Below are 27,922 nucleotides of genomic sequence, written 5' to 3' on the forward strand. Positions count from 1 at the left end.
AATAAACAACACAGCTTCATGACAGCAACCTTTTTCTATACTGTAGTCCCTTTCGTATCAGGTTTGGTAGAGTAGCTTGCCTTTTCTAAGCGCTTAACACATTTTATGGGAGTAATGTTTTCCAAACTATACTGAAAGGCTGCCAGAAAACATACAGCACTGCACTGAACATGATTTCATATGCCAAGAAGGTGCGTATACTTCTTAGGCTCTACATTTAATAATACATATGTACAAAGTATTCTCTACCAGCCTCCCCCAAAAAGGGACAGAGGGCAAACATCTCTTTTGATCAGAGAAAAGTAGGTGAGTGTTAGGGTAACATGATTGCAAGCCCTCTTCTGTAGGGGAGTGGGCACAATTCATCACCTCTCCAACTTCTACAAAAATGAGCAACCAAGCCTGTGAATTTTTTCAACACACAACTCTAAGAAGCAACTTAATTTCACTTATCTTCCTTTTTTCTTTTTACCCAGAGCTGCAGATTAGTGTGGCTCCCTTCTCTATAACCAGGCCTTGGGCTGATTAACATTCTATGGCCTTTTAAATGTGTTTGAGGGAGGGGGTTTATCAGTTTGCTTCTGTTTTAATATGTAATTTGTGTTATTTTGTATTTTTATGTTGTGAACTGCCCCCTGATTTTCAGATGCAGGCAGTATAAAAATATAATAATAAAATAATAATAATAATAATAATAATAATAATAATAATAATAATAATAATATTAATAATAATTTGTTCTTGTTGGTATCCTTCTGTCTCAAGAGTCAATGGAGTGTGCCTCTGGGGGTGAAGTGACCTCCCCAGGGCACAAAGAGGGCCTGAGCTGCCCAGGCAACAGGACCCTCCCTTTCGGTGTCACTCATATGGTCCAAAGGAAAGCAAAGCAATGCATTTGGCACTGGCTTGGCTGCAGGAGTTGCCAGAAGGAGGCATACAAGGTGCCACCCAACCATATTAGGGACTCCACTCTGAATTTGTATAGGATTTACTCCTTGGCCCTTTCTTCTCTTGAAGATATCCCGTAAGGCAGCAGAATTTTCCTTCTCCTTCTAGATAGGTTACCTTCCCAAGTTGACAACCCCAGGTGCCCATCAGGAGACTATTTGGGTCTGAGGTAAGTTCATTGGTTAGCTGTGTTACTTTCATACTTTTATCTTGTGATAACCTGATAACTAGATACAGATAAACAAATCTACTACATCTACAATGAAGGTTTCTTTTGGTAGTGGTGCACCAGTTTTGGAATATCTGTCTAATAAGGTGTGCTTGGTGTCTACTTTACAAGCTTTTAGATGCCAGCTTAATAAATGATTATTTATGCAGATATTTTAAGATGTATTAAGATATAATGGCCCCATTTCTTTTTTATTTTAGAGTTGTCTTTTATTGATGTTGTTTTATTTTATTACGTCGGGCATATGTTCCCTGACATACTTTCAGTGAAAGGCAGTAAAATTGTTTTAAATAAGTAAATAAATAATTTTACAATTCTTTACGGTCATATCTATAGCTGCCTGAAGCAGGGCCTTCTCTGGTGTGGCACTGCAATTATGGAATGACATTGCCTTGAGAAGGCAACCTGGATACTTTCCAAATTTCAGGAAATTAGTACAAGCTTCATATACCTTGAGTATATGGGACCACAATGTTTGTAGGCTTTAATTCAAGCAACTGTATCTCATCATCTTAAACTGCATCTTGTCATCTTAAAATGCTCAGACTCATCTGGGGTAGGTTTCTGACTCAAAATCAATCCTACTCTTACAATACCATGGTGATGCATCTGGCAAATTTCTGAATCTTTCACAACTATCCTTGAATGTCTCCCCCAATTATGCAGGTGGGGGGGAAATGATGCTTAAGATGGTAAATGTGGTCATATTTCCAAAGCAATCCAAATGCTGGCTCACGTTTTTCTCTAACATCATGCAGCAAATGGCTAGTCAGTTACCAAGGGCCTTTTCCGGAGGTCACTGTACAAATTGCAAATATGCACTTCAGCTTACAGATATTTCTTTTGGACCTATTTATTCTTTATCACACAATGAAACAACTTGTGGAAGTTGTCTAGGCTGCATGAGACACAAACAAGTAAACCTGACTTTGTCAAACTGAACAAGCAGCCTTTAAAAGCTAGCCATTTATTATTTTAAATGAATTATACTTTAATAAATTGGAGAAGTGTTAAAGGACATATTTAATGCTGGAGACCTAGAAAACCTAATTCAGGTGGTGAGAATAATATAGGGCTTTTAAAAATCCAAAATGCAGGGTGGAGAGTCCTTCATATGTTGTTGGACTACAACTCCCATCAGCCCCAGCCAGTATGACCAACGGTCAGGAATGATGAGTGTTGTAGTCCAGAAACATGTAGAGGGCCACAGGTTCCCTGGCCCTGAACTAAAAGATGCTTTGCCTTAACATTTTTGACATATTTTTCTTTTAAAAAGAAAAACATTAAATATCCAAGTTTTACATACATCATAGTATCCAAAAACAACATTATTACATATTTAAACAATCTCTGAAATAAAAATTATAAAGCAGTTCTAACCACTGTTTGAGTGGTAAAATTAAGTGTTTTTTTTTTAAAAAACAAGGTAACCTTTTGAAAAAAGCATGTTTCTACCTACATAAGATACACATAATCTACTTCATCAGCCTCCTCCTGCGTCCTGTAGCAAAGCAACACTACATGATTTTTAGCTACATGCTCAATCTTTCTATTGGAAAGGAGTGATGGCATAAAATGACAGTGTTGTTTAAGCTAAACACTTCATAATCTCATTGCAGTGAGGGCCAGTTCAAACATGTATCTTTGAAGATCATATTTGACATGAACCCTATAGATACACACATTTTAAAAAGTAGTAAAAGAAGTTATCTACACATCTTGTTCATTTTTCATGAAATCAAAGGATCATCAGTATCAGCCTATAATTTACACAGAATGTGTTACCATGTGAAGTATTTCACCTCTATGATTTGAAATTGCATGGAGAAAACTTTCTGTTTGAACCCATGGAAATCACTCCAAAGGCCAACTTCTATAGAACTGCACCTGTTTCTAGTTGGTTCTTGGCAATAGCTAACATAATCAATGAAAAGACCACCTAGGTTATCCTAACCAATACCTGACCTTATGTGTGTGTGTTTCTTAAATTAATTGCACTGCACAAGTCCAAACATAAACTCTCCATAATTATGACTCAATAAAAATGTTAAAATTAAGTTTAGCTGGGTTTAACATAGTCACTGCTTAAACCCTTCAGTCTGACGCCTATATTCAACTACAGAAAATAACTTGTCAGCGATGAGTATATGCCAACAGAAGGCATATGTTGTTGACATATGGGATGTTTCATGCTTATGAAAAATTCATCTTGTTTATGGTAAAGAATCCTCCAAATGAAGCTAGCTACATGACAATGTCTGGAGTAAATGTTTGAAAGCTCCTAGTAGGATGAAAAGTGTTAACTGGGAATCATGTCAAGTAATAGGTACATTAGTGAAAATCCTGTTTCTAAAAATGAATGTTGTCATTCTCAATGAAAAACAGAAAAGTGAAACCATTCTTACATGAAACTAAATGATGACGACTGAGGCCTCATCCAAAGTCTACTCAAGTGCACATTTTTAAATAAAATTCTAAAAAGCGTTAATTCAGTGGACCTTTGCACTGGTGTTGTTCCATGCAATGGATTAATGGTTGTCACTGAATTGTCCCCAAAGTAAAGTAATATATAATAATTACTATGGATAAAGAATTGTGGCTAAATAGAAAGTAAACCCGTTTGGTAAAAATAAAGATGCAGATATTAGTATGTGTATATTTTGATGCACAAATAGGCATGTGCACATAATTACACATAGCACATACTTAAGATTAGTATTGATGACTGTAGCACAGTAGAAGCTTACACATGATATTTTAAAGAGAAAGGTATACTTCACTTTTATATAGAGGTCAAAATAATATATAGGATGAAAAGTAAGCAAAAATTTAAATCTATTTGCTAGTAGTATATTATAATTTAGCATAGTGTACATGGTGTTAACAGGCAGAGCAATTCTACTAGCAACAGCAGGAACCAATAACGTGCCTGTTCTTTTGCACACATAGCTGAAATGTAGTGCCTGACATTCAAAATACACCAGGGCATTGATTTCCAGTCATAATCGTAGTGGCATTTTTCTACGTTCTGCACACATGGGTGAAATGTAATGATTAAAATGCATACATTCCAAAACCAGGTATAACATCTATAATTTAAAATATATTTTAAACTTCCATCACCATCCAGATCAGTTCAAACTTTAGGCCCAAAAGCAGTGGTGAAATTACTACTTTGCCAAAATGGTTCCTTCCCCATTATGCTGGCAACAGTAGTGTAGTATATACACAAGCCACAGTTTCAGCAAGATCTAGAGTCTACGTTTTGAGCAATACGATAAAGTAGCACCAGTCACACAACTATATCCGATTTATGTTTCTCTAGATAGAATTTAGCAGGGCTTCACTCAATTTCATTCATCAATATACTACATGGATACACATAAGCACAAAATGCACAAGAAGCAGCCAATACACAATGATTTGGGTGGGTTTTCCCCCCTAAATGACAATATAAGGAAGAAAATAACAAAAAGGGACGCAAAACTAAACAGTTTACTCCTAGCATTATACCTAGCATTTAATTAACCATTATTTTATTATAAACTTACAATTTTTCTCTGTCTTCTTTCTCCTTTTAAAGTATACATAGAAAGCTACAACAGTTTAATATTTTCAAATGGAATTTTTGAATAAGCAGAGGGGGGAAAACAGAAAAAAACACACTACCAACAATAAGACATATTTAACTTTCTCAGGATTACATTTTTACATTTTCATATTTGTTAGGGTATTCTTTGAACACACACACACACACACATATATATATTAAGGTTCAATGCATATATTTATCAAAGAAGGAAGAAATGCATACCTGCTTCAGAGAGGTCTCTAAGAGAGCTGCTAAGGGCACTCCTTTTAAGACCCTCCCCAGTGGCGTAACTGTCATCAAGGCAGGCACGGTTCAATGTCCCATTGCCAGACTCTTTTTTCAGGCTAGAGCACTGAGACATGCTTGGTCGTACTACACCTTTCTGCTTTTCAAGTTCAGCTGAAAAGAGAGAAGAAGCCAATTACTCTATTGGCTCTTTCAGATTGTAGCGCTGAAAAAATAGGTATGGACTCTTTGCTGGCTCGTTAGTAATTTCAATAACCCCAAACGCAATGCTTCTAAAAATTGGCACCTGGACAAATAAAGCTTGCTCAGTCTGCAAAAGGCACAGCATTCCAGAAGCTGGGCCACACACCAGAGCCTTTTCAGGGCTTCAACAACAGGGCTTCTGTGTGAGAAGGCGCATTCCTATTAAGTTCAGTGTTGGGGAATATTTCATGTTACCTAAGCCTTTTGCCCATCCCTTCTCCTTTGGCACCAGAAATGCTCAGATACAGTACCTCACACAACGTACTCTCTGGCACACAAAGCAAAATAAATAAATAACGAAATAACTATCATTAGGTAGCAATGAACAAAGCGATGCTATCAAATTTGCCATGTCTTCATTTGGTTGGGTGTCACTGCACCTTGGTAGTCTGTTTGCATAATTGCATCATAACAGCATACCAATGCAAATCCTTCTGCTGGACTCCAGATGGCAGTGGCACATAACCATGTGGTAACAGCAAGTCATGGAGTTTAAAAGTGTGGTCAGAGCCCACCAGCTGAAATGGATGCCACTGGACCACTGTAAGTCTCCTGAGGAAAATGCAATATATCAGCACTTAGTAAAACATTCTCGTATTTCAGCTGCAGTTTAATCTTGAGTAGTATTCAGCCACACTTTCTGAGCAAATTTTAACTTTATAAAGAAAACTTTTTGTAAATATGCCAAAATAGATTCACCTAACATAATTAATTTTAAATGCTCTACTATATGTACCTTTGTACTTACACTCTATTCTGTGCTTTTCCATTTCTTGTACCTCTGCAACAGACTCCCTCAGATCATCCGTAAATTTCTTTCTGTCCTGGGGATTTGGCGCATTGAAATTTATCAAAACTTTTATATCTGCTCCCGGAACAGCTGATGTGAGCCGTATGCCATTAGGATAATCTAGGAAGTGGTAAAAGGGATATATGTATATTAATTTCTTTCAAGGGTTTTCTGTTCTCTGTTTGCATCTCCAAATGTGAAAAAGATACAGTGGTACCTTGGTTTAAGAACAGCTTAGTTTATGAACAACTTGGATTAAGAACACTGCAAACACGGAAATAGATGTTTTGGTTTGTGAACTTCGCCTTGGAATAAGAACATGTTTCACTTCCTGTTGAGTGTGTTCCATTTGACTCCAAATTGAGTCCCACGCTGCTATGGGAAAGCACACCTTGGTTTAAGAACACTTTGGTTCAAGAACGGACTTCGGGAACAGATTAAGTTCGTAAACCAAGGTACCACTGTACATCCCAGTATATCAAATATTTCCATTACCACATTAACATTTCTTGGTAACCATGTGCAACTGATAGGATGAGGCCTGAAAGCATCTGTGTCTATTGTGCTCCTCCCACAGTAGACTGGGCAACTTACCCTGCGTGAGATATGTATTGGAGTCTCAGGGCTTCTAGGTCTCTCTGTGTTTCTGGTGTTATTTCAGGTGGTCTAAGATGCCTACAGGTCTGTTACATTCTTTACAGTTTCCGGCAGAAACTGTGACCTCTCTGTCACCGACTACCTCCAGGAATAACATGGAGGGTCCGAATGAACACAAGACCTTACTGAACAGCCATTCAAAGATTACTACAAAACTATAAACTTGGCAAAATCCCACCATTTGTAGGCTGAAAAATGGGAAATGACTTTCTTAGAACCAAGAATGCTGTTGGATTAGTTGGAAGTCCCTTCTAGACCAGCATCCTGTTCTTACAGTGGCTGACTAGATGCCTATGCAGAGTCTTCAAAGAGGGCATTTTATGGGGGTGAACCTATGGTTTATCCTGTAGACAGCTACTTGCTGTCATTTTTTCAGCCACATAAGTCTCCTGGGTGAATCAAATGTGTCATCATACATGATGAGGGGCGTTTGAGGGAAAACAACAGTCACCACTCACTCAAGGATTTCCGCCATATATCACAGACTTGATGCAGTGGTAGACTGAATGATCACTGAAATCCTCTGACAGGGCACTTCTGGTGGTTCCTCACACCCTCAAGACCATCACCAGGGACTCTGGTGAGGCAGGCCCTGCCCTGTGGAACTCCCTTGCAGCAGTGGTTTGGTGGGAACTATCCCTCCTTCATTCATATGTCACTTGAAAACTTTATTATTCAGAAAGGCCTTTGCCACATGAATTTTCTTGTTAAGGCAATCAGTCTTTACTAATGTTTTAAAGCTTTTTAAAATGAATATCATTATTTTGAGTTTATATGTTGTATTCCGCCTTGTTGTATTTTTTAATGAAAGTGCATCTTATATAATTGTAAACAAATATCATCACAAGATTGGCAGCTATGGCAATCAAATATAAGTGGGTCCCCCCGCCCATCATCTGCCCCAATCCTTACACTTTTGAGCCAAAAGGGCTTCTAAATAGAAAAGTACTAAAAGTACTAAATAAAGCATGTTAGTACTTTTAATTACTTTTCATAAAAGTACTAAGTAAAAAAACATTTAACACACAGTGATTTATTGGGCCACACAGACATTAGAAATGATATTATATAGAATTTTTAGCCATACATATAAAATAAATATTTAAGTTTTAGAGTCATTAATCTTAAATCATAACTGTAATGTGAACTGTAGAAGAAACACTAATATAAAACTTTCTGAGGATAGATAGATTAGATAGATAGATAGATAGATAGATAGATAGATAGATAGATAAAGCCCACATGAAATTGAGTAAGGCAAGAAATGTTTAAAAACAGTATAAAATGGATGTGTCCACCATCAAAAGAGGATATATAAAACAATGTATATTTTGTACAAAAATAGTACATATACAGCTGGATACACAAATGTTCACTTAAATCAATTCTCGGAAAGGGGTATTAAAATATATTCTGAAGACTTTTTAAAGGTTAGAATTGGCAGGAGGAAGGCAGTTGGTGAATATAATTTTACTGTTACGTGGTCTCTAGTGAAAAGAAACTGCAAACCTTCATGTTTTTAAAATGAAGGTTTGTTCTGGAAAAAGTGGAAGTATCTATTTTGTCTTTCCCTCGTGACCTACGAATGTGGAGATAAATACTTTCTTTCCTTTCAAAGAATTAACTGATTCCTCAAAATACATTTTACCCTTATCATCCACTCCCCGTTGCCAATCATTCCCATCACCTTGCCAGCTTCTAACTGGAATGCTTTTCACTGCCTTTGCTTTAATTGACAGAATTCTCAGAAGGTATATGAATTCCATTCCTTGAGAACAAGTTGAATCTGACAGCTGCAACATGCAGATAGGCTGGGTGGGATATTTGTAGCTTGCTGCCTTCAGCTACAATAATGGCTATGCATTGCTTAAAGAAAAATGCTGAAGGGGGAGAAATCTGGAGGAGAGTGTCAGGCTGTGTTGAACCAAACTGATCTTTCTCCCAAATATCCCGTATGTGTACATATACTAAACCATTATAGCTCACATGTTTCAGAGAATCAAGATTTCATACTTTATTTTTAAAAGTCTTTGAATGCTATTCTTATTCTGTTTCATAAACATTTAAATAAATGTGGTAACAAAGCAAAATCACACTATCACGTCAATATTAACAATAGGTTTTCATTGCATTTCTTCAATATCTTTTCTAAAAAATGGGAAAAAACCACTTCCTCAAGGTATAGTTATTCTTAAGAAATGAGGTGCACCAATTTACCCTTAACTCATATGAGAGGCTAAAAACACTTACACTGATTCTCAAAAAGGAGCACCTGCATTCCATAGAGGGAAAAGGACTGTCGAAAACTGTATGTGACTGAATTCTTCTTCTTTTGAAAGATCTTAGTGACCTAAAAATATCAACAAGCATAAAAATCAATGTTGGAGAAAGTATTCGGTTAGTTAAAAACACTGAAATGTATGGACAATGAACCCTTATAATATTACACCAGTAAGCATCCTGATGACAAACTCTGCCTAAAATACCATGTCAGGGAACTGCCATCAGTGCCGGAGGGAGAGAGCAGGCTCCAGAGGGATTCCAGAGAGCGTCCCGGGATTGGGAGAGGCAGCCCATCTTCTGGGGAAGAGAATCAGCGTAGCACCAGTGGAGAAGGGGGGCAGATCGGGGAAGCGGCGAGGCGGTCCCATGACTCCTTGCCTGGGACCAGCGGGGAGAGTAGGGGTCCTCCACTGCCTACGCCCTCCTTGCGCAGAAGGCTTTCGCGCAGAGAGAGTAGGAGGAGACTAGGCGTCAAAGAGCTTCTTTGCTGGAAGAAGTTTAAGAAACGCCCACTAACGGATTCTGCCAGCGATTGAGGCAGCCATGGGTGAGTGGCTGTCCGGACAGAAAAGGTTCACTCAGGCAACCCAGCCAGGTGTTTGCACCGGCTTATGCACGAGCAACCCCTGGAACCATTACATACCATTTCCATCTACTAGCCTTTTGGCTCCCCTGCACAACTTTCCTAGCTGATGCTGAGCACTGCATACAACTGTAGTTGTACATACAGCTCTTCATCCACATATGAATAACAACCCATGCAGAAACCCACATAGTGCCCCTACATGGATTCTGCATTTAAGTAAGCCCCTTTACTTAATGGAGTCTCTGCATTAATATAATGTGTTATAAAAACATGCCTGTCAGATACATACCACAAGCAGATCATTAAATAAAAATATTTCCCGCTGGTGTAATCCAAGTTTCTGTGGTTTATTTGGATCTGGAACTTCAAAGAGCCTGCAGTAGCAAACAAGTCTCCGATGGGGAAGAGAAAGGACCTGTGGGATATAGTACAATGCTGACTTTAGTCAATTTAAAAGGAGTTCACTATTATTTAGGTGAAGTCTTTTCCACAATGGTGAAGGAGGAAATAGTTGAAAATGGTGGGGGGGAAAAACATTTAAGGAAAAGCTTTTCATTAGCCTCTCTCTGAACCATTTTGGATTTTCCTTTTTTTGTCATCATATTTATATATTGGTGGTAAACTCATATGTTATTTCATGAAGCCTGTTGTCCAATGCTACTATCATTAACAAAGGGACGCGGGTGGCGCTGTGGGTTAAACCACTATGCCACTTGGGCTTGCCGACTGAAAGGTCGGTGGTTCGAATCCCCGCGACGGGGTGAGCTCCCATTGTTCAGTCCCAGCTCCTGCCAACCTAGTAGTTCGAAAGCACGTCAAAGTGCAAGTAGATAAATAGGTACCGCTCCGGTGGGAAGGTAAATGGTGTTTCCGTGTGCTGCTCTGGTTTCGCCAGAAGTGGCTTAGTCATGCTGACCACCTGACCTGGAAAAAATGTCTGCGGAAGCAGACAAATGCCGGCTCCCTCGGCCTTTAAAGCGAGATGAGCGCCGCAACCCCAGAATTGTTTGCGACTGGACTTAATTGTCAGGGGTCCCTTTACCTTTACTATTATTAACTCTTCCACAGTATCCTAATTTTCCTCAGTAGGGGGAATAGGTGAAAATAATTCCCCCTAGCTCCATGCCAGTGCATATATTGTATCTGATACAGTATAGGGACTAAGGTTCCTTTACTTCAAGGTCAATACAGATTTTCCACTGTCTTTTCCACGAGATGCTAGCCTGTTTATACATGGACAAACAGAAGGCTACTAACAGTAAGTTTTAATCGCGATGAATTTTTATTAGAGTCTAACTTCTTAAGATTCTAAGTTCTTCTTAGCCCCAGTGCAGAGGAACTGTATCTCAGTTCCTGAGCCAATAATATTATTTTGGCATCCATGACATCTAAGGAAAGATGCCAAACTTACCGGGGGGGGGGGATCCTGATCAGCAAAGTGACCTGCCACACATGGCCCACTTTTACAATGATTGATGCAGCATGCACAATTTAAAATTCCTTCCGTATGAGGAATATAATATATACCTCATATTCATACAAATGTTTTAATGAAGTGTCTCAGAGTATAATACAAAGTCACCAAGAAAATGTTTCTCATATTCAATGAGCTTCTGAGTTCTTGCAGGTCAGTTGCCCAATTCTATTCAATACATGGGGCAACTATAGCAAATCTGTGTTTCCTGATTAACAGCAGAAGAAAGAGTGGCTAATCTGTGGCTCACTAAATGTTGTTGAACTCCAACTCCCATCAGCTCCAGCTACCATGGCCAGTAGTAAGGGATGGTGGAAAATGTTAGCCTCTCCTGGTTTAGGGCATGAATCTTGACTGCCCTTCTGTGAATGGAGCAGAGTTCACTGAACAGATTCCCCACCAACTTAACAATTGGCTCCTGTAGGTTGTGGACATTTGGAAATTGGGATGTGGTATGGCAGGAGTTGGCGACTGGAGGAGCAAGTTAAGACCCAAACCTAGTTGTTCTAAAAGGTCAAGTTCTAAAAGGTCAAAGCCAGAAATTCATCTTATCAATTAGTACAAAAATTACGGAGGAATTATGGTTTGCTCCAAAGAAAATTCTTATGTTTACTGTTTAACTTTTATTTTAGTTCTGTTTTTTTTCTTCTAGAGGTAATGCTAGAATACTTGAGGTACCTGAATAACATTACTAAGCATATTCTATTTAACTTAATATGGCAATGAGGTTTCCTTGATAACTGGAAGCCTGGATACTTGCTGTCAAAGGTCCCACAATAGTCACCAACAGCAGTATTCCAACATTTATTATGTGACAATATGTGAAGACCTTCATCTATACCTGTCTCCTAACCCCTATATATAACAGATAAACAGAAGACATGCAAGGGCACACCCAATGCTCAATGTTCTCCGTTTTGCAGCTTGTGTGTTTGAAAGATCCTAAAGGAATGTCTCAGTCCCACATTCCTCTACTGCATAATCTTGTGCTAAGTTTCCACACTGATTGATTAAGCTGATTAAACACTACAAACAATGAAAGCAAAGCACATTTATGAAATATTCTGACATTAAAATAATGCAGAAGAAAGAGAGAGATGTACGTTTAAATATCTGCAGATCAGAGGCCATGCACACCTTTGAGGGGAGAGGCAAATTGTTTTTAATCTTAAAATTGTTAGGAAATATGTTTAAGGGCAGCTCACCACAACTGACCTCAGCCAGTTTTATAAACAAAGCTGCCCCCAGTTTCACTTATGCTTGCTAATTACCATAATTCACTTCTATATTTCACTGTTGTACCAAGCTCTATCTGTGATACTGTGATACTCTATCTGTGATACTGAACCCCACAGAAAAAGAACAATCTGGCTGCTTTACAAAATGGAAATGTTTCATTAGGTCAACAATTGACACTTTAAAATATTTAGGATGAAAAAGCAATGAACTGACGAGCTTTGCTTACAGAACAGAAATGAATATTAAAGGAAATACCTACACAACCAAGTCCATGGTGTAGAGATCCAATCTACAGCAGAAAAAGACACATACAAGTTCATTAAATTTCAGAGAAATACAGATCATATCAAGCAAATACTTCATGGTCTTACTATCACTAAACTCCTATAAAAGCAAACATGCCTATAAATAATGATGGGCATTTATTTTCAACCCCCCTTTTGCACAGTTACGCTGTCACTAAGCAGTAATGAGCACAAGGAACGCTAATTTAATCCTAATGACTTTATTTAATCATTTGGATTGCTTTCTCACAAAGCTTTCTCACAAAGCTTAAATTCTGCAGTGTATTTCTGCAGCTTTCAAAATTCTACTTTCCAGTCTATAAGGCAATGAAAGTTGTATAACTCTACCTCTTCATTTTGGAAAAGCCATTATCTGTAAGCACACAAAGATGCAATGAGTGTGCCCACCTTCCCATATGCACACAACAGCTGCCCCACAACTTTGGAATTCTGTTTCTTTGGACTCTTGCCATATTCCTAAGGTGCAATATGATTTCTTTACTGGTGCTGACTTTTGGTTGTTTGCATTAAGCTGGCACGCAGGGATAAAAAAATGTTGGAATATTTTCATGTTTAATATAGAGGAATAAAAACCTTTATGCTTTAGAGTGGGTAGGATATAAATACTTAGAAAACTAAAGAAACTATATAAAATAGATCCAGTAACTCAGGAGAGACACTTTCTGAGCAGTTATTTATGCCCCCAAAGCTGGATAGGGCTCAGTAGGAAATGGTTCAGTGAATAGAGCATATACTTTTGCACATGTAACTTGCAAAGGCAAAATATAACTTACCGGTTTCTTTCCTACTATGAGTTTTTCAACCTTTTGGACCTGTGACACATGATCCTCGTTTGTCTTGAGCTCCCTCTTTCGGATTCTTTCATAGATCCCAATAAGCATTTCCCGTGGAATATCTTCACCATCATCTACACCTGCAGAACCCAAACATCATTGTTACCAGCTCAAAAACTGCAATACCTCTACAACTTGATGACACTTCTGCCTTGTAAAGAATGTGATCTAGCTACTGGTTGTTGCACTAACATCACTGATACTAAATCGTTGCATGTCATGATCAGTATCTCCGAAGAACCTGCCATTTAACAATTAAAGAAGTGAATTTCAATCAATGACATTTGGATATATAAATATCGCCGCTCATTCTTGTTTAGAATTCCAGGGTAGTATACAATCAATAAGAATAATCATAAAACATCAGAAGAACGAAGAAAACAGTATTTAAAATATACATAAGATTAAAATGCCCAGATGACTAAAAAGGTGTTCTGGTGCAGAAAAGATTGTAACTGGTGCCAGAAGAACCTGCATAGGGAGAGTTTTCTATGAACACTTTGCTCTCATGTATTATACTGTATCTCTGATAATGCCATTTGAAGAGGGACCTCGGCAGAAGATCTTAACAGACAAGTAGGTTAATATGGGAAGAGGCACTCTTTTGAGTATTTGGGTTCCAAGCCATTTACACTGAATTGGTCTCCAGTTATGCTCTTTTAAAATCAGTATGATATTTATTTACTTAAAAATTTTCTATTCCTATCTGCAAAATACACATTTGCCCTATTTTTAGTTATTGATACAACAGTAAGCAAGAGTACTGTGGAGTATCAATACAATTACGTAACAGATATCAGTTTGTTAACACACACACACACGCTCAATGTTAAATGTCCGAGCAATAATAAACCTCAGTGTTAGTTAAAAATATTGCAGTCTTGAAGCACCATTCGTGGAAGATAAAGCACAATCTCAACCTAGTTGCTTTAAAAACATTAATAAAGATTTTCTGCTGTAATATGCTTAGTGAATGAAGTTGGCCCACAGACCTGGAGAGGGATGGTTTGCAGTGCAGAAATACAAGAGGCAATCAAAATTACAAGCACCCCCACATTGGTCTTTCAGCTATAAAACATTTCCTTTCTCTCAAGAACTTGAATCTTGGTTTCCTCAGCCTCCTCAGAGTTCTAAAACACTTTTGTAGGGTATAGTCACACAAACGCGTAATATGGAACAGAATCTAATTACTGTATTCTTTTACGGTTTTTGTGGTGTAGACCATAATGGCAAATGTCTATGCATGTTTACTCATAAGTAAGTCTTACTATGTTCAATGATTTACTTCCATGTAAGTGTGCATGGACACAGGTGGGACACAGGTGGCGCTGTGGGTTAAAGCCTCAGCGCCTAGGACTTGCTGATCGAAAGGTGGGCGGTTCGAATCCCTGCGGCGGGGTGCGCTCCCGCTGCTCGGTCCCAGCGCCTGCCAACCTAGCAGTTTGAAAGCACCTCCGGGTGCAAGTAGATAAATAGGGACCGCTTACCAGCGGGAAGGTAAACGGCGTTTCCATGTGCAGCTCTGGCTCGCCAGAGCAGCGATGTCACACTGGCCATGTGACCCGGAAGTGTCTCTGGACAGCGCTGGCCCCTGGCCTCTTAAGTGAGATGGGCGCACAACCCCAGAGTCTGTCAAGACTGGCCCGTACGGGCAGGGGTACCTTTACCTTTAAGTGTGCATAGAATTGCAACTTATTGCTGCAATTTTTACAACAATGTGCTTCCAAAGCCATGTGGCAGACTTTTCTACCTCTTTAGTATTTAAGAAACAATCTATTTAGAAACGGGTGCTGTCGCATTGTTAGTAATCAGACTGTTGTCCTTTCCCAAAAACCCTTTCCAATCTTCTCCTGGCCTGGTAACAAATCATAGTACATATGGCAGACTAGCCTCTTGGATGTTTTTTTAATAAAGAAAAATGTGGCTTTTGACATTTTCTGTTCAAGACTGGAGGAAATGAAACAAACCCAGCCTTTAGACCCTGGCAAATTTTTGAATTATGCATACCTCTTAGATTCTTGACAAAATCTTCAAGCTTCATTTTGCGTTCTGGTTTCACATTTGGACTATACATATCTGTGTTTAATAATATGATTGCAAAAGCTAGGATGAAGATGGTATCAGGATTTCTAAACTGTCTCACAACACCTGGATTGCAGATGCAGTATCTCTGGCTACAAAAGACACCGAAATAAGAGTGGTCAGATTCAAGGATGAGTCGATAAGCCTTTTAGAACAAACCAATAAACTGTTTCATTGAGGATACTGGAATTATACTCCTGACATACACATTTAATATTTGAATATTAATTACCATTCCATCACATTATCTCAGCTAATAATAGCATCTTTAATGCAGATGATGTATTATTATACCCACTCTTAGTAACCAAATTACTATTTGCTGATCTAGATATTCCGGTGGTTAAGGCTAGTCTAACTCCATTACAGTAAGTGCCCTCAGTTTCCTGCAATATTCACTTGTTGTATAGGAATATACATAAAATATACATATACATATTTATCACTGCAGACTGCAAACCATACCTAGTGGATCAAAGAGGATAAAAATTACCCAGATTTGCACAATTCATCAGAAATAGGACAGTGGTGACAATTATACATTCTTTATTCATGGCAAAGTAAGGTAATATAAGACTACTGCAAGTGTAAACCAGCTTATATTTGTAGGGCAAAATATGCAATGGAAAGGCCAAATTTTCTTGGGTTGAACATCACAGTCCAAATGAAGTGCACTACTGACTCAGGTAACCATTTCCTCCTTCTAACCATGTAGCTATAGCCCAAATATGCCAGCACAAAGTCAAACTATGCAACAATATCTGATGCAACCTTGATCCATAATTTATATCTATGCTAATATGCCATTTGTACACATTTCATGCCTAATGAGTCTGACCAATGGCTTCAACAGATCTGTGGCACCCTCTGAGGATAGGCCTCTTTATTTTTAGCATATTGGAAGATTCTTCACATTTCTCCCCATGTCCCCACCATGGATAAAGAACATTTGTCTAGGCTTTAATAAGTTAATGCTCTTTGCTCAGCTAAGCTAAACTGCTTAATTAAAAGGTCAGCAGAGTACACTGCAAAATGTTATAAAGGATAAATGCTTCCATTTCAACAAGATGAGAACATAGAATATTTACAGCACAATCCTTTACATGCCTACTCAGAAGTAAGTCCCACTGCGTTCAATAGGCCTTACACTGGGGTAAGTGGGTATAGGATTGGGACCTTAATTTCCTTTAAAATGTTTAAACCGACAGTAAACATTTCTTTGTTCACATTTAGACTTGATAACATAAGATACAACAAACAAAGCTGCCAGAAACTATAGCCGCCTTTCCCCAACCTAGTGGCCTCTGGAGGTTTCTAAGTACATCTCTCATCAACTCCAGAAGGCTGGTCTACAATATATAATATCGTGAGAACAGAATTTTAGATCAAGATAATATTTAACTACTTAGAATCATAGAATCATAGAGTTGGAAGAGACCACAAGGGCCATCGAGTCCAACCCCCTGCCAAGCAGGAAACTTCAGCCTGAGTACACTCAAGCCTACTATGTATGTAACTAAACCTTGTGATAGCTATCTGTTTACGTCCATACCTAAAAGCTTCAATGAGTCGTTCTACTTTTTGAGCTTCCCCTTGAACACGGATATGAGCTTGGAATTTCCTGAGTGCTTCATCTAGTTCCATAGCTGAGAAGTCCATTTCATCCACAACACAGCTAGGACAAAGAAGAAGAAGAGTTTTGATTTTGCCACCCTCCAGCATACCCCCTCCCACAATCCACCCTGCCTTCAATAAAATACCAACTGCTGTACTTAGTATAGTATTCAGTCAGATGAAGCATGCAATGATTAAAGGGCAAAGAGAGAATTATGAGCACTATATATCAATTAAAGAAGCTTATGTAAGCGGGTCATGATTTTTCAAAGACATCTCTCTGGCAGAAATAATAATCACTTTTATGTTCTTCAAAAAGCAATTTCCCCCAGTCAGTAGCTCCATTAGAAAACAACCAAACATTACTTTAATTTACTACTTTACTGAGCAGTAGAGCACGGAGCAACAGACACCAGTCCCCTCCTTGCCTATCCTATGAACGTTGGAAGGGAGGGTGGCAGCAAGAAGACCCTGTGGTCTTTTACTTTCCTTCCTGCATGCCTTTGAGTGGATGGTAAAAGGGAAAGCAATATACTTTTCCTTCTCTGACAGAAGGGGTACCAGTTACCACACACCATTTTCCCCCCTTAAAGTGTTGTGCATAATAACACTCTTTTCAATAACTGGAAGGGGAAAGAGAGAGGAATTGTTTAGCAGACAGTGGAGAGGGGAGAGCAGAGAGGGAGAAAAGGCACTCAGGTGGACAGGGCTGATTTAAAAGGCTGATGCAAAACCATGATTTGTGAAACCATGATCTAATTGCCTTTTCTGCTGCCTGTGAGGTCTACTTGCCAATAAAATAAAACAGAATCTGGAGGGTTTTTCCCTTTTTAGTAGGCTTTTGAGGTTATATACAATGAAAGATCAATCTCTGCAAAGTACAATAGACTAATGCAGGTGCCACGGTAAGAACGTATGACCCATGCTAAAAGGCTTTTTATTAAAATGCATTGCCATATGGCATCAGGGTAAAAATGTTTATGATTGTTCAAATGAGAGAGGGGCAGAACCAGGCAATTAAAATGCAGAGGGACAGGTATCAATTCAAAGAGGATACTTTGGATAAGACATATGTGCCAGAGATATTCGAAAAGACACACCATGCACAGGTGTTTAAAAGCTAATACTGGAAGCCACTGATTCAAGTTGTGTGAGCTGTTGTACTTTGTTTTAAATGATAGCATAGATACAAAGAGCATAATGGAAACCTGCTGGGATGGAGAGAACCAGTGGGCATTGGTTATTTCTGGATACAAACTCTACAGAAAGAACAGGGAAGGGTGTGTTGGAGGTGGCATCACGCTGTACATCAAAGAGGCATACAGTCCCAAAAGCTAGAAATCTCAAAAGAGTCTTCCACAAAATTACTGTGCATGGCAGTACCAGGTCCCCAAGAGTAGCTTACTACTGAGCATATAGTATCATCCTCCTGACCAAAACACCCAGGGTGATCCTGAGATGGACAATGAAATTTTCCTCATACTGTAATCTAATTAGCTATGTCACATATCCATAAAACAGCAAATGGTCAACAAATAAAGCCAGGTCTTTTTAGTACCTTGGTTAGCTGTATAATGCAGGAAAACTTGACATATTTCATAACCCGATACAACACAGAAATAAATGCCATCTTGGTACCTGACACAAGCTAACATGGGAATCCTCTGCACTCCTAAGGTTGCTTGTTTTAACTGAACATTGCAATTGCATATTTAATTTCTCTGGCTGCATTCCAGTGCTCAGTTAAGTGCACTCAGAACCTCATTGAATGGCCTTTAAAACATAATAACAGGTAAACAAAAAAGCTCCAATGTTTAATTTATAAGATTTTAGTCAATGAAGCAAACATGAAGAGGAGGTCATCAGGGTTAAATTTCCTAGCCTATTTGTAGATCATATGTTTTGGCATTGTGTCAAATAGGCATCAATAACATTTTCACGTGGTGCAACTCCCAGGACAAAAGCCTCTCTTTAATAGAGTTAGGCAAGATGCCAACATAACATTCTCATCTACAGGACTGTTTTTAGAAAACATCACTTTGGAATTTAAAATCTGTGTCGATTTTTCAAGGAAGACCCATGAGCTGACATATTTCCGACCCCTAGAAGAAGGCCCTGCTTCACTGTTCCTTTGTAGTACGGAAATATATAGAACAAGTGGGTCGAGGAATAAGACAACTCACTTGCCAGGTGTAGAATACTTCATTAAAGCATATTTATATGAGTGCATTCTGCCGATTAAGGTGTACCACTAATCAACAGGAACCTTAGCATTCAACAGCAATTCTTCATCGAAGTAATGTATACATAATTCTATAAATTTGGGCCAATATGTCATGAGCTGGCATGCAGTACACAGTACAGCACATCAAACCTGAAAATATTGTGGCACTTGCTTTCTGGATGGTAGTAGTCTTCCACATTTTGTCATGTCATTTTATTTTAGACAATGAATTGAGTAATACTTCAAGGAATAATAAAGGACTTATAATCAATAGACACTTTCCTTCTGGATGAGCATATCCTAGGCAATTAAAATAATAATATAGTATAGCAGATAAATAGCTAAAACCTCCTTCTGGAACAGTCTTTCTGAGTTGCGGGCATAGCTGTAAATGTATATGGGGAAATAATTTTTCCTGGTTTTTCTTTTTCTCTGAAACTGCACTTAGCATATGCACAAAACAATTGGTGAACACCCCTTTCTTTAAAATCCACATAGTGTACACTTAAATATGTAACAGATGCTTCATATCTGCTACTTACTCCAACACATCCCGGTTAAACTGCTTTTGTCGATTTCCGAGGAATTCTCCAATCATCTGTCTGCTGAGTCCTTTTCTCTGCAGAAGGAAATGAGCAACTCCAACAGGCGTATCTGGCACAAAGCCTCTCTCAATTAGGTACTGGATTCCTTTTTCAGGTTTTCTACAAGAAGAAAAAAATCCCAAATCTCCCATTAGCCATTTTCACCACAACATAATCAGGGGCATATGTATTTTTATTGTGTGTGTGCGTGTATATTTGTTGCTGTATACCACTTAGATTTCTTTAAGGAAATTGTGCTAGATAAATATTTTCATAAGTAAATTTAAAATAAATAAAATAAAGATTGGGGTTGTCTTAGGGCTCTTCCACAATCAACTCAAGTATCTTTTAATTTCTAAGGCAGAGGTATACAGTCGTACTTCGGAAGTCAAACGCCTTGCGAGTTGAACCTTTTGGCTCCCGAATGCCGCAAACCTGGAAGTGAGTGTTCCGGTTTGCAAACGTTCTTTGGAACCCAAACATCCAACACAGCTTCTGTGGCTTCCGATTGGCTGCAGGAGCATCCTGCAGCCAATCGGAAGCCGCGTCTTGGTTTCCGAATGTTCTGGAAGTCAAACGGACTTCTGGAACAGATTCCGTTTGACTTCAGAGATATAACTGTACAACTTAAATCATTTGAGGACCAATTTTACTGTTATTACCCAGTGGGGAGTAACTATACTGCAGCAGCCATGAAAAAGTATGTGCATCACATCTTTACCATAGTGCTCTTTAAAACTTACACCTGCCATTTATTTCTGCAACTCTTAGCAGACTCACAGTTCTTGCTTTGCACAGACCTTTCTCTCAACAGCACCCCTCCCACCCCTATGTGAGAAGCACTGATGAACAATACCAAGTAACCCTCTGCTCCTGCCTCTACCACAAACAGTATGCGGTTTGAAACAGTATTAAACAGATGCTCCTGGAAAGCAGACAAGCTGTGGCATGGAGTCAGTAGCCCTTCCTTGTTTTCCCCAGCGTCTGGAGCGGATATAGCCTTTAAATTCTAAGATTCAATTTAGCTACTGTAGTGGACAGCTTTTTTAAATATAACATTGGTTTTTAAAAAAATTATTTTCATATTTAAACTGTTTAACATGGTTGCATCAAGATATATCTTTGTTTACAATGGAGCACATGCCATGCAGCAATTGCATAAAATTAAAATAAAAAAATAAAACAACAATGAACACTCAAATAAACGTTTCTACATATATTAACGAAGTTGTGTCGAAGTGTATATACTAAAATTCTTATGATTATTACAGAAATGATATATAGTAATGTGTATTGCTCTGATTGGTGACCATAAATAAAATGTATTTTGTATCAATAACAATTAGAATTTATAGGAAAGGAGGGGAGGGGGAAATTAAAAATCACACTTCATGCACGCCAGACTGTGCTTTAAACTATGGGTACTGTTCTTCCATGTGTTGAACAACTATTGCTTGATACATCACCCATGATTTTTTTCTAGTCCTTTTCAATAGTCATCACAACTCCTTATAGTACTGAATTCAGTAACTCAATTGTTTGCTTTTGTTTGCAAGGGAGCATCATGGGGTGGGGAAGAGGGAGGCAATCTGGGGATGGGGCAGGATCCAGCTCCTCCTTATAGCACTCTTGCCACCTTACTCCCTATCACATTAGTCCCTAATTTGGATAGGGCCTAGTTTGGCCCTGAGCTACAAAAGAAGCTCTTTAAAGTCACCCGGTGGCAAGTAAACAGTCAGGGGTGGGAGTCATAACTGGGAATTACAATATGCTGGCCTATACTAGTGTGTTAATTTTGGAGGTTGTCTATGTGATTAGAAAGTGGGGGACAGAAATCAAACACATGTTCTGGTCAAAGTAGTCCATCTACCTGACTTACAGATGATGTAGGATTCGAATACACATTTTAGAAAATGATCTTAGTTGAAGCTTAGTTACATTACTACTTCCATATTAAAAGGATGATAATACTTCAAGGTCAATGGGGTTTTGTTCTGAAAGGAGCTGAATGGGCTTTGAATTGAGCCTCTGAGAGCGAGGATTTAAATGCATATACGTGTGTGTGTGTGAGAGAGAGAGAGAGAGAGAGAGAGAGAGAAAGAGAGAGAGAATATGTGTATGTATGCATGTGTGTGTGTCAACACACACACACACATACACACACTGGTACCTCTGGTTGCAGATGGTATCTGTTCCGGAGCTCCGATCAGATCCTGAGGTTTCTGCAACCGGAGGTGCTGTTTCTGTGCATGCACACGGTGTGGAAAAGCGCTTGTGTGCATATGCGCACAGCGAAACCCGGAAAAATACTTCTGGGTTTGCCGCATGCATATCCTGAAGGATACGCAAGAAGGGGTGCACGTAGGTAGAGGTACCACTATATATATATATATATATATATATATATATATATATATATATATATATATAATTTCACTTGAAACAACAAGGATTATTTCAGCATCCGATGTACTACAAAAGCACTGTTGCCTGCTCTGTTGTTGTTGTTATTTATCAAATTTGTAGATCTCAGGGTGGTTCACAACATAAAAACACAAGATAAAAACAGAAATTGCACAAAAGGGTTTTGTGTCTTTTTTTGTAGAGAATGTAAATCTGCGGGCCGGATCCGACCCCTGGGCCTTAGTTTGCTTACCCATGGTTTATGAGGTTGGGGATTGATCATGTGCTCATGTTCCTCCACTTCAGTTTAATATAATACTTCCTAATTGTTAAACCACAGTTTGCTATGCTATCCAACCAGAAACCTGTAGTTGGATACATCCCTCCAAATCAGCATCGAAAAGGAAATAAAAACCGGTGGTTTGCAATCTTGATTTGGGCAAATCACTCAAACCATAGTGTGCGGGTTCTGACATCATAGCAAACTGAGGTTTCTGAAACAAATTGGTATTTTATTAAGCCAGGAGTGTGAGGGAAGGATTGAAAAGTAGAGAGAGGGAGAATGTACATAAAGAGCTTTTCCCCAATCCTCCAAATCATGCGTTGAACAAGCAATATGGTATCTGAATGCACTGAATGCTAAATGTAAGATTGAGACTGAAGTAGTCAAGGCAGACAGAGATTGTGCATTTATCTGTTGCTATGTAAACATCAAAAAGTTTGTGTACTGCAGCAGTGACCAACCACAATTCAATATTTTCATTGTGTTCTCCATTTTCTAAGGTATTACAAATATCTGAAAATGCAAATGGATTTCCAACTTTGCAGACGGAGGATGCAACTTTCTGCTCAGACATGTGAAATCAATTTCCAAGAACAAGGTGACCCTGCTATTTTTATACCAAGATGGTCATGTAACCACATCTTTCCTCATGTAGGTTATTGTCAATAACATTACCAAATCTCCTAACATGCTTACTCTGCTGGACTTTACTAGTAAAAATTTGAAATCTGGTAAGTAAAAGAAACAATCAGACTTTTACCCTCATAGCTGAGTACCATAGAAAAACTGCCTCATCATCATGTCATAAAATCTGCCTGCCTGAAAGTTTACATCTGAAACAAAAAGAATATGTGCTGTTATTCCCACAAGGGTAAGCTAAGATAATATTTCCTTTATTCAAAATATTTTTTTCCTCTGAGCAAACAGAAGAAACTAAAGCTACAATCCTAAACACACATACTACTGAGTAAGCTACATTGAGGTCAGTGGGATTCACTTCAAGTAAACATGCTTAGGATTCTGAATCAGAATTATTTTCTCCATCTGAACTCATTGGTTCTGTACAAAGTGGAACAAGATGAGATCTATACATTACAACAAGCTTTGTTCCTTTGGCTGAATAAAGTTGTACAACTTGCTTGTACAGTACATCTCAATCTTTTCTTTTGGGAACACACCATAATATTCTTTCAGGTTTTGAGGCAACTGAACCTACTAGTCAAACATATGCAAGACAATGCTTTACCAATACCATTCATGTCCTGAAGTACTGTATTTTAATTATTCTTTAGAAAGAAAGATTAATGGTTCTGAAGAATGGTTCTTTTTTAAAGCTGGACTTTAAAAATGGTTCTGTTTTAAAGCTGGACTTTCGGGGGGAAAATAGATGGTCAAATGGAAAGAAGGCAAAAGGCAAATATCAAATTAGAAAAGGGGATTTTTATTTGTCCTATTTTTAGTCGTTCAAAGATGACTGGGCATAATGAACATATAAAAATGTGTTTTTGCAGAATATCATTACAGTAATGCAAAAGAACATGAGTTTTGACCAAACTACGGGGGGCAGTGGAAGACAGGAGTGCCTGGCGTGCTCTGGTCACGAAGAGTCGGACACGACTAAACAACAATGCAAAAGAATAGATAATATGTTATGCTGTAGAATTATTTCCATGTGGAAAATGCTACAGAAAACACACACCATAACCTGGATTGTTGACCTGGCCAGTAATGTATTTGCTCATGTAACTGAGGGTAGGACTGCAGCCTTGTGAGCCAACGTAGAAAAGTGGTTAAGAGTGCTGGCCAGGGTTCAAATTGCCACTCACTGATTTTGTAAGGATAAAATGGGGAAAGGGAGAAGTATGTGTGCTGCCTTGAGCTCCTTGGAGAAAAGGAGCAATATAAAAGTAATAATAAATAAAATAAAATAAAAATAATGAAGGCAAAAGGGTTGGTACATTTTTAAAGTGAGTGTCTTCTGCGCAGGATCACAGACTTTAAAGTAGTATGTGAGAGGTTTCAAAATTCTATGCTGTTCCTGCATGCCTTTTTCACTGGGTGCCAGCTCTGATTCCAGTGTCATTCTAAATGTGCTAGTTTTTCTATGGACAGAGGGTAAATACAGACAACCATTTATTGATTGATAGTCTGCTAATATATGCAGAGAGCCACTTGGTGAGACACTAACCCATATTGTGTTGCAGATGAGTAACAAGAGCCACTTACAGTATGTATCTGAGCCAATATCTAGGAAAGCAGAGAAATCATATGGCAGGAAAATATAGAAGACTAGCTAAAGTAGTGGTTCCATGCACACTGTAGCTAGTTACTACTTGAATTAAGGACAGTTTATATTTACTTGGTCACTCCATTCTTTGGTAGAAGTGAAGGGAACACTACACTACACGATCAAATAATGCAAGAGCAGAAAAACGTGTAAAACTCTTTGTTCAGATTTAAAACTTCTTTTCAGTTTCCCCCACTTCAGTTTCTTAAGCTTAATTGTATAGCTTAGTTCTTAATACTTGGGTTCTAAAACAAGGTGGTACTTTCTGTCAGTTTCCTAACCTTCTATTAATCACACCCCTGAGGCTCCTCTAGCAATATAATAGACCCAGGGGATCACCAAACGCCTACTAATTGGTTTGGGATTCTTCTCTTTCTCAAGACGTTCTACCCCTTTCTTACTGAATGGAGACCCAAGTAGAGTATTCACTAATAACTCTACTTCTCCTGTTCCCAATTCAGCTTCCCAGTTTTTCTCTTATCTGTATACGCCTGAAAAAGGACACTAATTGCTGTATTTCAAACTAAGCTCAGAGACTTCCTTCTCAGGGTGCAGATATTTTCCTCAGAGTGGATCTCTCACACACAGCTCAGGAGCTATACTTCTACCCAGCTGAACACCAAGAACACCCAACTCCCAATCCCCTTTTCTTTTCCTCCTCCCAAAGTGCTTGCTGTATCTACAGCCAATCAGGTGAACCTACAGCTCAGCACTCTGGAGGAATTCCAAAGCACTGCATCACCAAACTCTGGTCTTGTTGAGCTTTCCGTCACACTTGTTACATGGCAATAGTTGTGGCTGGTTGGGAAGCAGCCATTCTCAATTTCCAACAATGTCCCAGACACTATGGCTGGGTTCAGATGGCAACCAAGCCAAACTATGCCTCATGCTCACTGCAAGCTAAATTACCAGCGAGAAAGCAAAGCAGCCACAATCACTTCGCCAGGAGCCTGCATGAGCTCTTATGTTCACACTAAGCCAGTGCTACTTGTGTGACATTGTTAATGTAAGCTCCCCAGACCCAGCTGTCTGGCAATGTGACTCCAACAGCTGTCTGGGTGGGCCAGATCCTGGCACCAGACCTGTCTACAAGGTACAGACTTCGTTGTCCATTAGGTGATTATCAAAGACACACAGAAGGTCTTTATGAGGACTGTTTAAAATGTCACAAGTAGCAAGCAAGTTTTTGAATTCTACAAGCTGGAAATTAAACAAAACAGCAGGCAGGAAGGAGATAAGAAAAGCCCCAAAGCCTTCAGTTTGTAATAGTCTTAAAATGGAGTGCAGAAGGTGTGTTGGCATGTGCTGCTAGGTGAATAACTATGTCCAGTTGTGCGGAGAAACCCTGGGACAAAGAAACAATAAGGACAGCCCCACTCCAATTCTTTAAACAGGCATTAGGATAAGGTTTCCAGATTTTTTTTCAAGGAATCTAGGGACACTTTTCAACTTCAATGGATTTTGTTGAAATGGGGACGTCTGGTAACCTTACATTAGGACTGACTGCCAGAAACTAGGGAGGCTACAGCAATTTGATGTACTACTTGTGGAAATCAACTGCTTACCCAAGTACCATTTTTTAATATATTGTTGCTTGTTTCCACCCTCCCCATTTCTGATGCTTCCGTTCTTTAGCCATATTGTCCCAAATCCTCACATGTTGCAGTCCCTCTCTTCCCTCTTGCAATGCATTCACTACTAATAAATTTTCATTCTCTAAATAGCTGAAAAGGCAGCTGCCTCTGCTTTTCACTTGGATAATCTAACCAGCCTGAATTCCAGGGAACAGTAAATGAACTGGCAAATCCTGACCTCCATAATTACAATCAGACATATGCTTGGCCTTCCCTTTTTATAGTGGGCACTTCACAACAAAATTATATCCCCATCAGCTCTCTAGGTATTGTGGCAAGAGAATTCTGCTTAATCCTAGCACAGAGCTCTGTTATAGCAAATTGTGTGCTTGGAATGTTTAATGCTAGATGGACCTGATTGGATGGGAGTTATGTAATGACTCCATTCCAGTTTCTGAGGCTATTCCAAGCTGCTAATAATGGACTCCATAGCCTTTTGAAGGCTGGATTTTCAATATTAGGGAAGGTTTATATATTCTCTGTAAATGACTACAAAGGATCCCCTCCCTACATTTTTTTAATGCAGCCAGCCTGAACTGATTCATGCTATGAGCCTTTTCCTCTCTATGCATATTACTGAGTATTTATTTAAAAGAGAAAAGTCATAAGAAGTCTTTCTGTTGCTATTACGGAGTAATCTACACTCCAGGTGTTGTAAAGATACTCTTTTACACTAAACTCCCAATAGGCTGGCATTCACTTTCATGAAGACCTTTAACAGACATTTCTCATATTTAATAGAATCATAGGACTGTAGAGTGAGAAGGTACCCCAAGGGTCATCTAGTCCAACCCCCTGCAATGCAGGAATCTCAGCATGTAGTCCTGTGTCCAATTTGAAACATTTGCTTAGCTTTGCAAATGTGACAGCAGTTGTATTGCAGCAGCACTACGAGGTAACTTGTGAAAAGTCTGGAAGCAAAATGGGCTCAAGCCTGCTTAGATGCAACTTTACACCAAGAGTTTGCAAAGCTTGTTAAAATACACCTGTATGTTAAAGGTGCATCTTTCTTTGGAAGCAGTCCTACTTGCATATAAGGTGCATGAGATTATAGTGTTTTTTGGCTGAGTCCTCACTAGATTTCTCTTCACAGCTGATTTTTGGAAGAAGAAGAAATTTCTGCAAATGTGATGCAAAAGTTGGCTGTGCATGATGCTGGAATGTCACTCTGTCCATGTCATCAAAGAAACCTCCTGCACACAAGAAACTGCTTCCTGAAACAGATTTGCTCTTTAAAATAGTGTTTCCTTCAAATAAATGAATAGGGAATGAATAAACAAACAAATTCATCAGCATTCGTCTGCTACTTTTAACAAATAAAGGCAGCCAGTTCATGTCACAAATGGGAAAAGAAAAGAGCAACCATTAATTCCACAAGTTCACTTT

The 27,922-nt window shown here is 38.8% G+C and overlaps 1 protein-coding gene and 1 long non-coding RNA gene across 14 annotated transcripts in view; one reads left to right on the forward strand and one right to left on the reverse strand.

The window, feature by feature from the left end:
- Window positions 1-27,922, reverse strand: part of IQSEC1 (IQ motif and Sec7 domain ArfGEF 1) — a 310,602-nt gene that overhangs the window by 7,688 nt on the left and 274,992 nt on the right. For all 13 annotated transcript variants that reach the window (XM_081898297.1, XM_081898296.1, XM_081898295.1 and 10 more), the window contains 9 exons: window positions 19,888-20,049; window positions 17,060-17,182; window positions 15,433-15,599; window positions 13,366-13,505; window positions 12,547-12,576; window positions 9,864-9,989; window positions 8,956-9,055; window positions 6,007-6,168; window positions 4,992-5,168 (listed from right to left, as the gene is read on the reverse strand). In XM_081898297.1, the coding sequence (XP_081754423.1) occupies window positions 4,992-5,168; window positions 6,007-6,168; window positions 8,956-9,055; window positions 9,864-9,989; window positions 12,547-12,576; window positions 13,366-13,505; window positions 15,433-15,599; window positions 17,060-17,182; window positions 19,888-20,049 (1,187 nt within the window). The remainder of the gene's footprint in view (window positions 1-4,991; window positions 5,169-6,006; window positions 6,169-8,955; window positions 9,056-9,863; window positions 9,990-12,546; window positions 12,577-13,365; window positions 13,506-15,432; window positions 15,600-17,059; window positions 17,183-19,887; window positions 20,050-27,922) is intronic.
- Window positions 1,101-27,890, forward strand: LOC309362673. The gene is made up of 3 exons (XR_014165072.1): window positions 1,101-1,117; window positions 23,116-23,213; window positions 27,630-27,890. It is a non-coding gene; the product is annotated as an uncharacterized lncRNA (long non-coding RNA).

This window comes from Podarcis melisellensis, assembly GCF_964234715.1.
Source record: "Podarcis melisellensis genome assembly, chromosome: 2".
In the NCBI taxonomy this organism is placed as follows: Eukaryota; Metazoa; Chordata; class Lepidosauria; order Squamata; family Lacertidae; genus Podarcis; species Podarcis melisellensis.